Source organism: Ranitomeya variabilis, chromosome 5, assembly GCF_051348905.1.
Source record: "Ranitomeya variabilis isolate aRanVar5 chromosome 5, aRanVar5.hap1, whole genome shotgun sequence".
NCBI lineage: Eukaryota > Metazoa > Chordata > Amphibia > Anura > Dendrobatidae > Ranitomeya > Ranitomeya variabilis.
Genome location: NC_135236.1, coordinates 674,247,244 through 674,259,804, shown reverse-complemented (window position 1 = coordinate 674,259,804; position 12,561 = coordinate 674,247,244). Strand labels below are relative to the sequence as shown.

The 12,561-nt window shown below is 43.8% G+C and overlaps 1 protein-coding gene across 1 annotated transcript; it reads right to left on the bottom strand.

The window, feature by feature from the left end:
- Window positions 1–3,204: 3,204 nt before the first annotated feature.
- Window positions 3,205–5,313, bottom strand: LOC143776980 (E3 ubiquitin-protein ligase TRIM39-like). The gene has a single exon (XM_077266863.1). The coding sequence runs from the start codon at window positions 5,303–5,305 to the stop codon at window positions 3,500–3,502; it is 1,806 nt and encodes a 601-aa protein (XP_077122978.1). The 5' UTR covers window positions 5,306–5,313; the 3' UTR covers window positions 3,205–3,499.
- Window positions 5,314–12,561: the final 7,248 nt, after the last annotated feature.

Genomic DNA, 12,561 nt, shown 5'->3' with positions numbered 1-12,561 from the left:
ATAATCATCAATAAAGTGACTTTCAACCAAAGTCCTATGAATTATAAAGCAGTTTCAAATCACCCACCCAATAAAAGTACCGTAATTTAAAGAAATTTATCAGAAATCAGAAATTGAATAGTAGTATATAAAACAAGCAAAAATAGGCAAAAATAATGTTTAACAGAAAGATAGAAACTTCAAAATTCTGCAACAAGTAAAATGAATAGATGAAGGACGGGTCGTATTAGAAATAAAGACATTCGAGTCTTATCTAGAAAAATGATACAGCACAAGAAGGAAAAGGGCGGTGATCGCTAAATAAAACTTGGAAAAGAAAAACTATTTTTTTACCAGATATAAGAAAATTAACTGAATGTTTGTATAAAAACAAAGACTAAAGTCTAACAGAAGACCACAAAATACATTTCTGGATAGGCATTTGTCCGGTTTAAGGACAGTCCTGATGACCATGACTCGGTAGGGGGAAATTAATTTAATTACATAGAAGTGAGAAAATAAAAAATAATGACCTCATAAATTGTTAATTATACAATTTCATGAAAATATTTTACTTAAATTGATTTTTATTAAGTTTAACAATGGGAAAATAATTTTTCAGCAACATCAATAACAATTAACTTTCAACTGGAAAAGGGAAAGTGGGAATTTCTCAGCCTGGCTGCCGCACTTCATGTCTTCAGAATTACCGACCCTTATCCTGGGAGACTTCAACATCTTCCATCTCTAACCACTTCTCTTGGCCTTTCACACCTCTCAACCTCTCAGACACACAAAGATGGTAACACCCTTGATCTGGTCTTTGTTTTACTGTTCAATCTCCTACCTCGATAAGGCTAGGTTCACATTGCGTTAGGGCAATCCGTTTAGCGCTAGCGCTTGCGGATTGCGCTAACGCAATGTTTTTGTAGGGGCCGCGTTTAGGGGTCGCGCTAACGTCCCCGCTCTCGCAGATCCCCGATCTGCGAGAGCGGGGAACGGACCTCGGGCGCGCCGCGGACGCTGCAAGCAGCGTCCGAGGCGCGCTACAAAAGAACGGCACATCGCTAGTGCGAGCCGAAAAAGGCATGCGCTAGTGATGCGCTACAGGCGAAATTTACATTGCTGTCAATGGGTGCGCTAACGGACCTGTTGCACGGCGTTAATTGCGACATTTTCGCCGTGCAACGCTGTCCGTTAGCGATCACCCACTAACGCAATGTGAACCTAGCCTAACTCACCTCTAACCCTCTCTGACCACAACATTCTCTCCTTCATGCTCACAAATCCTCGACCATCCCAGCACACTCCTACCTACCACTCCTGCAGAAATTTACAAGTCGCTAACCCTCATTCACTTACAGACACCCTTCGCTCATCACTGTTCCCAATATGCTATTTTTCCTGTCCTGATCTGGCTGTACACCACTACAGTGACACCCTCAGAAGAACCCTGGACCAAGTAGCTCCCCTCATCCTCAGAACCTCCAAACACAGAATAAAACAGCCCTGGCTGACATCGCAAACTTGATTCCTCCAGCGATGCTCTAGGTGTGCTGAACGCTTATGGAGGAAAACTTGCACACCAGAAGACTTCATCCACTACAAATTTATGTTAAAAACCTATAACTCTGCCCTTCACCTCGCCAAACAGACCTACTACACCACCCTGATCTCCTCACTATCTAACAACAGAAATAAAACTTTTTGACACCTTTCACTCCCTCCTCAGTCCGAAAGCATAGGCCCCTATGGCAGACATTTGTGCTGATGATCTGGCCTCCCACTTTATAGAGAAAATAGAGAATATCCGTGAGGAAATCCGCTCCCAGCCACCAAGTAATGTGACTTCCATCCCTCCCAGCACCTCCTCTGGCTCACTCACCACATTTGATCCAATCACAGAAGAAGAAGTCTCCAGGCTCCTCTCTTCTTTTGACTACTCAGCCTCACGACTTATCTGTGAGTAGTGACCAGCATCACACAGTTCTTCATGAGGACAGTGGTTTGCCCTAATGAAGAAGTGTGACAATTCGAAATGTGTTGACAAACTGCATTCCTGTATTTTCGACTCCTTTTCCATTGTAACTTTTCTAGTAGATTCTTGAGGTGACAGAGGTGGAACCTGAAACACTGAAAATAATTTTGGCAATAATTCTAAGAGGCTAAATTTACAAACTAAGCGTATGAATTTATCATCTAATTTTCCAATATATGATTATTTTAAACAATTTTGTTGGAAATGATTATTAGTAAAATTATAGGTAGAACAATCAGGCGTAAATAAATTTGTGTTACAAATCCCAAAACTAAAAATGGCCAACAACTAAATGACATGAGCGCTTGTTAATCAGGCCTGGAGGGCAGAGTTTGAGCTGAGGTCATTTATACATTTGGATTTTTGAGCTTTTTCACTCCCTCCTGAACTCAAACTTTCACACTGAATTATTCAGCTATTCTGAAATGATTTGTCAATGTAAAATTCACCAATTTCATCAAATCTAAGAGATCTAATCAATAAAATACACAGTATTGTAAAGTCCATTGACAGATCCATTAATGGTACATGCACATGCATTTCAGGAACCCACCTGAAGAAGCGATGCGAAACTACAGCAAAAAATTATCATAATGCACCGCAATGTAAAACCAACGTTGCTGTGCACAATTTGATTTTTTGTTAATTATTTTAACCATTTTAGGTTACGGAAACCGTAAAGTGGTTAAAAAAAGTAGCAAATTCGTTCACAGTTTCTGCTAGGAAGTCGCTCGCTAGTTGTAGCTTAAAGGGAACCTGTCACCCCCAAAATGGAAGATGAGCTAAGCCCACCAGCATCAGGGGAATATCTACAGCATTCTGGAATGCTGTAGATAAGCCCCCGATGTATCCTAAAGAATGATAAAAAGAGGTTATATTATACTCACCCAGGGGCGGTCCGATCCGGTTCTGGTCCGATGGGCGTCACCAGCAGGGCAGACAAAGTACGCCTGCGCCAGAGCCGCAGCATGAAGAGAAGAAGAGGATGTCATCTGATGAAGATAGGAGGCGCCAGACCGGACCGCGACACCCATCGGACCAGGACCGGACTGGGACCGCCCCTGAGTATAATCTAACCTCTTTTTCTCATCTTTTAGGATACATCGGGGGCTTATCTACAGCATTCCAGAATGCTGTAGATAAGCCCCTGATGCCGGTGGGCTTAGCTCACCTTCCATTTTGGGGGTGACAGGTTCCCTTTAAATTATAGCAAAAGATGTCGTCACCTCCACTGCTGTAAAAACGAACCCTATGGAGGTTCCATTCTTTTCCATGAAATCATAAAAAAAGTTTATCATCATTACCTAACCTGATCCTAAATATAAGATAAATTGCCAATGTCAATAGAAGAAATCATTCTACTCTGATTTTAGGAAATCCCCCATAATTGATATAAAAAAAATAAAACGGTAACGAGGGCATGAACGTGAAACCCTCTCACTGCTGTATCCTACAGTTCAAATTCTCCACCAATATGATTCTTTAACTTGTCCCACCTGTTGCTCCCCCTGATATCTCTACACCACCACGAAATACATGAAGGGGCTCGGAGAAGGTGGCAGTGAAGGTGTGTAAGTGTCTGATGGGGACACACAGCTCATAAAAGGACAACTGCCCGGCCTCATAATCCAGATATATCCTGAACCTATCACTGGAGATCTGGTGAGGTATTGGGATAAGATTACTGTCATGGATCACTGAACTCAGTTTCTTAGACCCCTGTCCTCCATATAAACCCCAGGACTTGTTATTATATCCAACATGTGAGTGATCTCCCCTCCTGTCGATACTGGGGTAACACATCCCCACACTCCACAACTCTGACCCACCTATCTCCACATCCCTGTAATGACGTCCTGAGGTAAATCTTCTCCCACTTATCACCTGATATTTCTGGAATATCTCTGCTGCTTCTGGACGATTCTGCTTTATTTGCACCCCGGATGCAGTTTTCAGATCTTCTAATGTTAACTTATTAACTGCTGTATTTACGTCCACTAATATGTCTGCAGGGCCCTGCCCACACATCCCTCCATTTCTTGCAGCTGCTACCATCCCTCTAGCCCCTCTAGTACCAACTATTACCTCATCACCTCCATGTTTTACACCTAATAAAGGTAAATCTTGTGTGATACTGGACAGAGATCGGGTGCTGGTGGGTTGAGGACTCGTTTCTTTAGGTTTTGCAGATGAGATGTTCTGTAGATATGAGATTATATTAGAGAAAACTGCATGTAACATCCCTGTAATTACATCTATATCTACATCATGTGACTTATGTCCACCTATGTCCTCATCACCTCCATCAAGTCCCCCGCTGCCCTCATCACCTCCATCATGTCCTCCTGTGTCCTCATCACCTCCCACCTCCTCCGGATCACAAAAGTCTCCAGTGTCTCGCTCCTCTAAGACAGTCTGTGGATCAGTCATGTTACACAGCTCCTCAATGTGTCTCATCTTCTTGGACAGCTCATCCTTCTTTATTTCCAGTTTCTGGATCACATCAGACAGTGACAGTGACACCTCCTCTTCCCGCCTGGAGATGTCACTCAGGACCCTCTTCTCCAGGTGATCCAGCCGTCTCCTGCTGTCTGTAAACAGGGCAGTGGCTCTCTGAAAGTCTCCATCTGCTTTTTCTTGAGCTTTTCTCCACTGCTCTTCCAGACTCCGGACTCTTTGCTCGGTCTTCATTCTCTTTGTGATAAGGGTCTGGAGAAAGTTCTTCAGTTTCTCCTTCTTCTTCTCAGAGGCCTCATCCAGCATCTCCACCCAGTGTCCTCGATGTTGTCCAGCCAAACTGCAGGATGCACAGATACAAACAGCGTCCTCAATACAATAGTATTTGAAAAGTTCCTTATGGACAGAACATTTCTTGTTCTCCAGAGAAGTGCTAGGATCAGTGAGGACGTGTTCTGGTCCTTTACTGTGAATTTTCAGGTGATTATCACACAGAGAAGCCTCACAGTGTAGACAGGATTTCACAGCAGGTACAGGAGCGTGAATGCAGTAAGTGCAGCAGATCCCGATGATCTCCTCCTCATGTGGCTGAGTGGACCGGAAACGTTCTGCTACGTTACGTAGAGTTATGTTCGGTATCAGTGAAGGCCGATTTTTGTACTTTGCTCTACATTCAGGACAGGAATAAGCTCCAGACCCATCCTGTGTATTCAGGAACCGATCAATACAGACCCGGCAGAAGTTGTGTCCACATCTCAGGGTTACAGGATCGTTATACAAGTTGAGACAGATGGCGCAGTCCAGATCGTCTCTCACATCTGCAGACGCCATGACTTCAGGATTTTCAAGAAAAGAAACTGAAAGTGTCTGCATATATCACATTGCACAACCTACAGCCGAGATCCCTGTGTTAACCCTTTAATGAGCCAGATAGGAACAAATGTTCTGTCTCCAGCTTACAATTTCAGGGAATCAAGTTGATTTCTCCACATTTATACTTTGTCTCTCCTTAGCTTTTGGTCACACATCAACAATTTTAGTTGGAATTCATCGGTATTTATAAGCAATAACCAGGATTAGCTCTAAAACACGCAAGTGATGTGAGATTTTCAATGATAGTTTTTTCCTCCATAGCTTTCACTCTTCTAAACCGGACTTAGCACATCTACTGTATAATACAGAATTAAAGTTGAACAGTTTAGGCAAATTTTGAATTCACCTGTTCGCGTGGTTGTTCCTGAGAAATTCAATTTGTGGAGAAGTTATTCGAATTGAATATCCCTTATGCCCTGGGGTCCTTTTAGATCACAGAGCATAATAACTCTAATACTTAAAAAAAAATTAAAAAAATCCTTATACTCACCTCTTTGCTTACCTTTCCGGCTCCTACGCTACTCACTGCACCTGTCTAGTCCTTGTTGTATCTTTGGATCATATCAGCGGAGCTGGAATCACCAGGCCTCTTACACTAGGCCGAGACTTCCAGGTTTGATAAGCCCGAGAGCGTTCTGCTCATGCACCTGAGGACCGAACGGTTTGGAGAAGTGAGCGGTGAGGGGAGCATAAGGATTAGGCCCTTTCACACATCAGTTTTTTGCTATCAGTCGCAATCCGTTGAATTTTGAAAAAAAAAACGGATCCGGCAACTGATGCCGCCGGGTTGTTTTTTTTCTCATAGACTTGTATTAGCGACGGATTGCGACGGATGGCCTCACGTTTCATCCATCGTTTGCCGGTTCCGTTGAAAATTGTTTGTACGGTGTCCGGAGATGATGGACTAAGTAATGTTTTTTGTCTGCGTCGAAAAAATGGACAGCGCCGTCCGTTGTTTGCTAGAATGGAAGCCTATGGGCGCCGGATCCGTCAAATGACGGAATCCGGAGACGGATTCCGTTTTTTTTAACTGAGCATGCTCCGATTTTTTTAGGATCCTTTAGCCAGCCCCTCTAGTCGGATCCGTTGAAAAAAAACGGATCAGTCACACCAGTTTTTCACAATCTGTGACGGATCCGTTGAGCCAATGGATTGTGACTGACAGCAAAAAACTGATGTGTGAAAGGGGCCTTATTTTTTAACATTTTGATGGACTTGTACAATTCATAAAAATTAGTTTTGCTGAATCTGCGTGGAAACAGATTACAAAAAAATCCACATTTTGGCAAATGCAAATTCTTGTAATATTCACGTACAATTCAATACCCCTCAAATATATTCAGACATCTCTATAGGATAGTAAGTACTGATCTGGAATAAAAGAATATTGGTTCTCTAGTAGACTGTCTATTTCACAATGATCATAAAGATAGAACAGGACTGTGCCCCTGAGTCACTACTTAAAGCAAGCCTTTAGAGAGGGTAGTCAGGATGTCCAAGGTCAGATATCAGGGGGGGTCGTAGTACAGAGGGGCATGGTCAATTAACAGTCCGGGGTCAAATGCAAGAAAGGTAAGTCAAGGCCAGGGAGAACAACAAATGGATAGTCAGAGGCCAAGTCCGGGGTCAGATACCTGAAGTCAGAGGGTCAAGCGTAGAAAGGATAGTCCATATGAATAGTCGTAACAAATCCAGAAACAGAGCAAGCACACATCTAACTAAGCAAATCTACACCTGACACTGGACTGCTGACAGCAATCCAGCTAAATGGCTTGCAAATAATTAAAGATGGGAGGTACCTTGGGAAATGCCCGCAGGATAGAACAGATTGACCGCCCTGCTGCTCAATCCACATGCTGACAGCCCAGCAAGCCCAGGATCAGATTGGATGACTGGACCGTCACTCACAAAACAGTCCAGCACACTTCAGATCCCATAGGGCAGCTGAGCTATCACTCAAGGCGTCCGTAGACCACACTCAGACATGAAACCACGACAATTACAACCATAATAATAATCTTTATTTTTATATAGCGCTAACATATTCCGCAGCGCTTTACAGTTTGCACACATTATCATCACTGTCCCCAATGGGGCTCACAATCTAAATTCCCTATCAGTATGTCTTTGGAATGTGGGAGGAAACCGGAGTGCCCGGAGGAAACCCAAGCAAACACTGAGAGAACATACAAACTCTTTGCAGATGTAGTCCTTGGTGGGGTTTGAACTCAGGACTCCAGCGCTGCAAGGCTGCAGTGCTATCCACTGAGCCACCATGCTGCCCAACCATAGGAATAAAATCACAATATCTTTATAGCGTTACAAAATCCATCAAAACCATGTGGTAAATATAATTCACATGATAGCCATGACTGACTCACACATTTCTGGCAAAAGAGTAATGCCCTTAGGCCACAGTCGGATGGCCATATAAATCGGAGCGAGATCTGAATGCAATGCACAGACTGGCCGGCGGGTCTCCCGACCTGAGTGTTACATTTTCATGTATATATATGCAGCTGACGCTCTCACAAATCACTTAACCATCTGCTCACTTTTTCTATCCAACTTCTCCTAGTCTCAGGAGACATCTCTCCCAATCCCAGCCCCCCATGTTATAGCCAGTCAAACCTCCCAACTGCTACACTCAGAAACTCCTCTATCCTTATTAATATTCCCTGCATGCCTTCTGTCTCTTAATTGTACCCTTTGGAATTCTTGCTCAGTGTGTAATAAACTCCCCTTCATCCATGACTTTTCCTTTCTAATTTTCTTAACCTCCTGGCTCTCACTGAAACCTAGATCCAGAAGTCAGACACCACCGCTGCTGCTGCTCTTTCATATAGTGGACTACACTTTTGTTATACCCCAAGATCGGACAACAGAGCAGGTGGAGGCTTTGGTCTGCTCCTATCAACCAAATCTACCTTCCAAGCTATCCCCCAAGTACCCTCACTTGTCTTCCCATCTTTTGAGGTCCATGCTGTCAGACTCTACATCCCCTTCTCCATATGAGTGGCGGTGGTGTATCATCAGTTACTGGATCATTTTGCCACCTGGCTTCCACACTTTCCTGTGACATCCCCACCCTCATCATGGGTGATTTCAACATCCCCATTGCTTTTCCCCTCTCCCCATCTGCTTCTCACCTTTTATCTCTAACCTGCTCTTTTGGCCTCTCGCAGCATACTAACTCTCCAACGCATGAAGATGGAAACTCCCTCGACTTGGTCTTCTCCCGCCTCAGTGGACGATTTCACAAACTCCCCTCTCCCGCTCTCTGACCACCACCTTCTTTCATTCTCTATCAAGAACTGCAATCCCGCTCAGGTCACCCCCCACTTTCCACACTTATAGAAAGATATAGGCCATTAACATGCAGAAACTTATGAAGAACTTGCAGTCATCATTGGCCCCTATCTCCTCCATCTCATGTCCTGATTCTGCTCTGAAGCATTACAATGAAACCCTGCAAAGTGACCTGGATGAAATTGCACCTCCTATACATAGAACAACTCAGCACAGATGGCAACATCCGTGGCACACGCTGCAAACACGTTTCCTGCAGCGGTGGTCCAGGTGCGCCGAACGTCTGTGGACAAAATCTAACCTACCCGAAGATTTCATCCATTATAAGTTTATGCTGAAAACATACAACTCTGCCCTTCACCTCTCCAAACAAAGCTATTTCAACACCCTCATCACCTCACTGTCCAATAACCCTAAACTTCTCTTTGACACTTTTAGTTCCCCACTCAACCCAAGAGTGTAGGCCCCAACCACGGATCTCCGCGCTGACGATCTGGCCAACTACCCAACTACTTCAAAGAAAAAAATAACCATATCCTACAGGAAATTATCTCCCAATCCCCTCACTCACTGTCTTTCCTTCCCCACTGCATCTAGCTCACTCTCTGACTTTGAACCAGTTACAGAAGAAGAAGTAATCAGGCTCCTTGCATCTTCTCGCCTGACCACTTGCACCAGTGATCCCATTCTGTCATTTCTCCTCCAGTCCCTTTCCCCTGCTGTCACCTCTCACCTAAGACAAATATTCAACCTCTCTCACTTCCGGTATCTTTCCCTCCTCATTTAAGCATGCCATCATACATCCATTACTTAAAAAACCCTCCCTCGACCAAAACTGCGCCGCTAACTATAGACCTGTCTCTAATCTTCCCTTCATCTCTAAACTCCTCGAACGCCTGGTCCACTCCCGTCTTATCCGCTATCTCTCAGATAACTCTCCTCGATCTTCTTCAATCTGTTTTCCGCTCTTTACACGCTACTGAAACTGCCCTCACTAAAGTCTTTAATGATCTACTAACAGCTAAATCTAATGGTCACTACTCCATGCTAATTCTCTTGGATCTCTCCGCAGCATTCGATACTGTGGATCATCAGCTCCTCCTCACTATACTACACTCCATCGGCCTCAAGGACACCGACCTCTCCTGGTTCTCCTATCTCTCTGACCGCTCTTTCACTGTATCTTTTGAGTCTCACCTTCCCCTTTCTGTTGGGGTTCCTCAAGGATCAGCCCTAGGCCCCTCCTCTTTTCTTTGTATACTGCCCATATTGGACAAAAAATCAGTATATTTGGTTTCCAGTACCATCTCTATGCTGACGACACCCAATTATACACTTTTCCTGATATCACGCCGACCTTCTTAGAACACACCAGTGATTGTCTTACCGCTGTCTCTAACATCATGTCCTCCCTTTATCTGAAACTGAACCTGTCAAAAACTGAACTCGTGTTTTCTCCCTCTACTAACCTACCTTTGCCTGACATTGCCATCTCCGTGTATGGTTCCACCATTACTCCAAAGCAACATGCCCGCTGCCTTGGGGTCATCCTTGATTCCGAGCTTTCATTCACCCCCCACATCTGATCACTGGCTCGCTCTTCTTATTTGCATCACAAAACATTTCTAGAATTCGCTCTTTTCTTACTTTCAACTCTGCAAAAACTCGTACTGTTTCTCTTATTCATTCTCGTCTGGACTATTGTAACTCTCTACTAATCGGCCTCCCTCTTACCAAACTCTCCCCTCTCCAGTCTGTCCTGAATGCTGCAGCCAGGATCATATTCCTCACCAACCGTTACACCGATGCCTCTACCTTGTGCCAGTCATTACACTGGCTACCCATCCACTCCAGAATCCAGTACAAAACTACTACCCTCATCCACAAAGCACTCCATGGCTCAGCACCACCCTACATCTCTTCTCTGGTCTCAGTCTACCACCCTACCCGTGCCCTCCGCTCCTCTAATGACCTCAGGTTAGCATCCTCAATAATCAGAACCTCCCACTCCCATCTCCAAGACTTTACACGTGCTGCGCCGATTCTTTGGAATGCACTACCCAGGTTAATACGATTAATCCCCAATCCCAACAGTTTTAAGCGTGCCCTAAAAACTCATTTATTCAGACTGGCCTACCGCCTCTATGCAATAACCTAACTATCCCTGTGTGGCCTATTCAAAAAACTTAAACCATAATCAGGTTCCTCGCATCATGATCTCATACACTTTATGCAGTTAATAGCCCTCTGTGTCTGTACTGCTACATACTTAGGCTGATAACTGGTTCATGCAGCTTTACATGAACACCCGAGCCTTACAATATGGCTGGTCCGAACAACGAAAACAATTGTTACCATCCACCTCTCGTGTCTCCCCTTTTCCTCATAGTTTGTAAGCTTGTGAGCAGGGCCCTCATTCCTCCTGGTATCTGTTTTGATCTGTGTTTATTGTTATGCTGTAATGTCTATTGGCTGTACAAATCCCCTTTATAATGTAAAGCACTGCAGAATATGTTGGCGCTATATAAATAAAATTATTATTATTATTATTAATGACAATTAAGGCTGTGCTGTATATCTGCACAAACCTATATACTTGATACACTTTGAACGGAAAGCTACGTCAGACCTGCGTGGGACCTTTATTTTATAAAAAAATTGTGAACGAGGGGCATTGTCTTGTTTCTATGTCTCTCTTTTTATGTAAGCTGTAGAATAAACGGCACATGAAATGCACTAAAGGGTGCAAGTTTATAATATGTAGGGCGGTTGTATCTATCATGTATTATATATCTAATATCTATCTATATCTGTATATAAGATTGCTGTATTGCTTTTGTAAGCTAGCTTTAAGTTACCTAAAGCATTAGTTAGTAATGAGAGAGCACTAAAATGCTCGAGTGCTCGGTAGTCGAATTGAGCAGGTCGGACGCTCGGATGGACTCAACTCGAGTAAGGAGTATAATGGAAGTCAATGGGAAACTCAAGTATTTTTCCAGAAGACCCCAACAGGAGGACGGGGGAGGGGGGGGCAGGAAAATCACTGAAATGTATTGAAACAGCGCTCAAATGGAATAGCTAAGCAGTCCCAATCAAGTTAAAGAAATTCAAGCTGTCCTGCAGGCTCAGGGTGCATCAGTGTTAGCACGAACTATCCATCCACATGTGAATAAAATGAAACGCTATGGCAGGAGACCCAGGAGGACCCCACTGATGACACAGAGACATAAAAAGGATAGACTGCAGTTTGACAAAAATGTCAAAATCCTTCTGGGAAAGCATCTTGTGGACACATGAGACCAAGATAGAGCTTTTTGGCAAAGCACATGATTCTAATGTTTACCGAAAGCCAAAAGAGGCTTACAAAAAAAAAGAACACAGTACCTACAGTCAAACATGGTGGAGTTTCAAAGACGTTTTGGGGTTGTTTTGCTGCCTCTGTCACTGTGTGCCTTGACTGTGTGCAAGTCATCATGAAATCTGAAGATTACCAAAGGATTTTGGGTGGCAATGTAGTGCCAAGTGTCAGAAGGTTGGGTTTGCATCCTAGATCATGGGTCTTCCAACAGGACAATGACCCCAAACATATTTCAAGAAGCCTCCAGAAATGGATGGAAACAAAGTGCTGGAGAGTTCTGAAGTGGCAGCAATGAGTCCGGATCTAAATCTCATTGAATAACTGTGTAGAGATCTTAAAATTGCGGTTGGGAAATGGCAACTGGAGACCTGGAGCAGTTTGCAAAAGAAGAATGGTCCTAGATTTCATTTGAGAGGTGTAACAAGTTTGTTGATGGTTACAGGAAGCAGCTGATTGCAGTTATTTTTTCCAAATAGTGTGCAAGCAAAAATATTCAGCTGTGGGTGCCCACAATTTTGTCTGGCCCATTTGGTGGATTTTGTGTAAA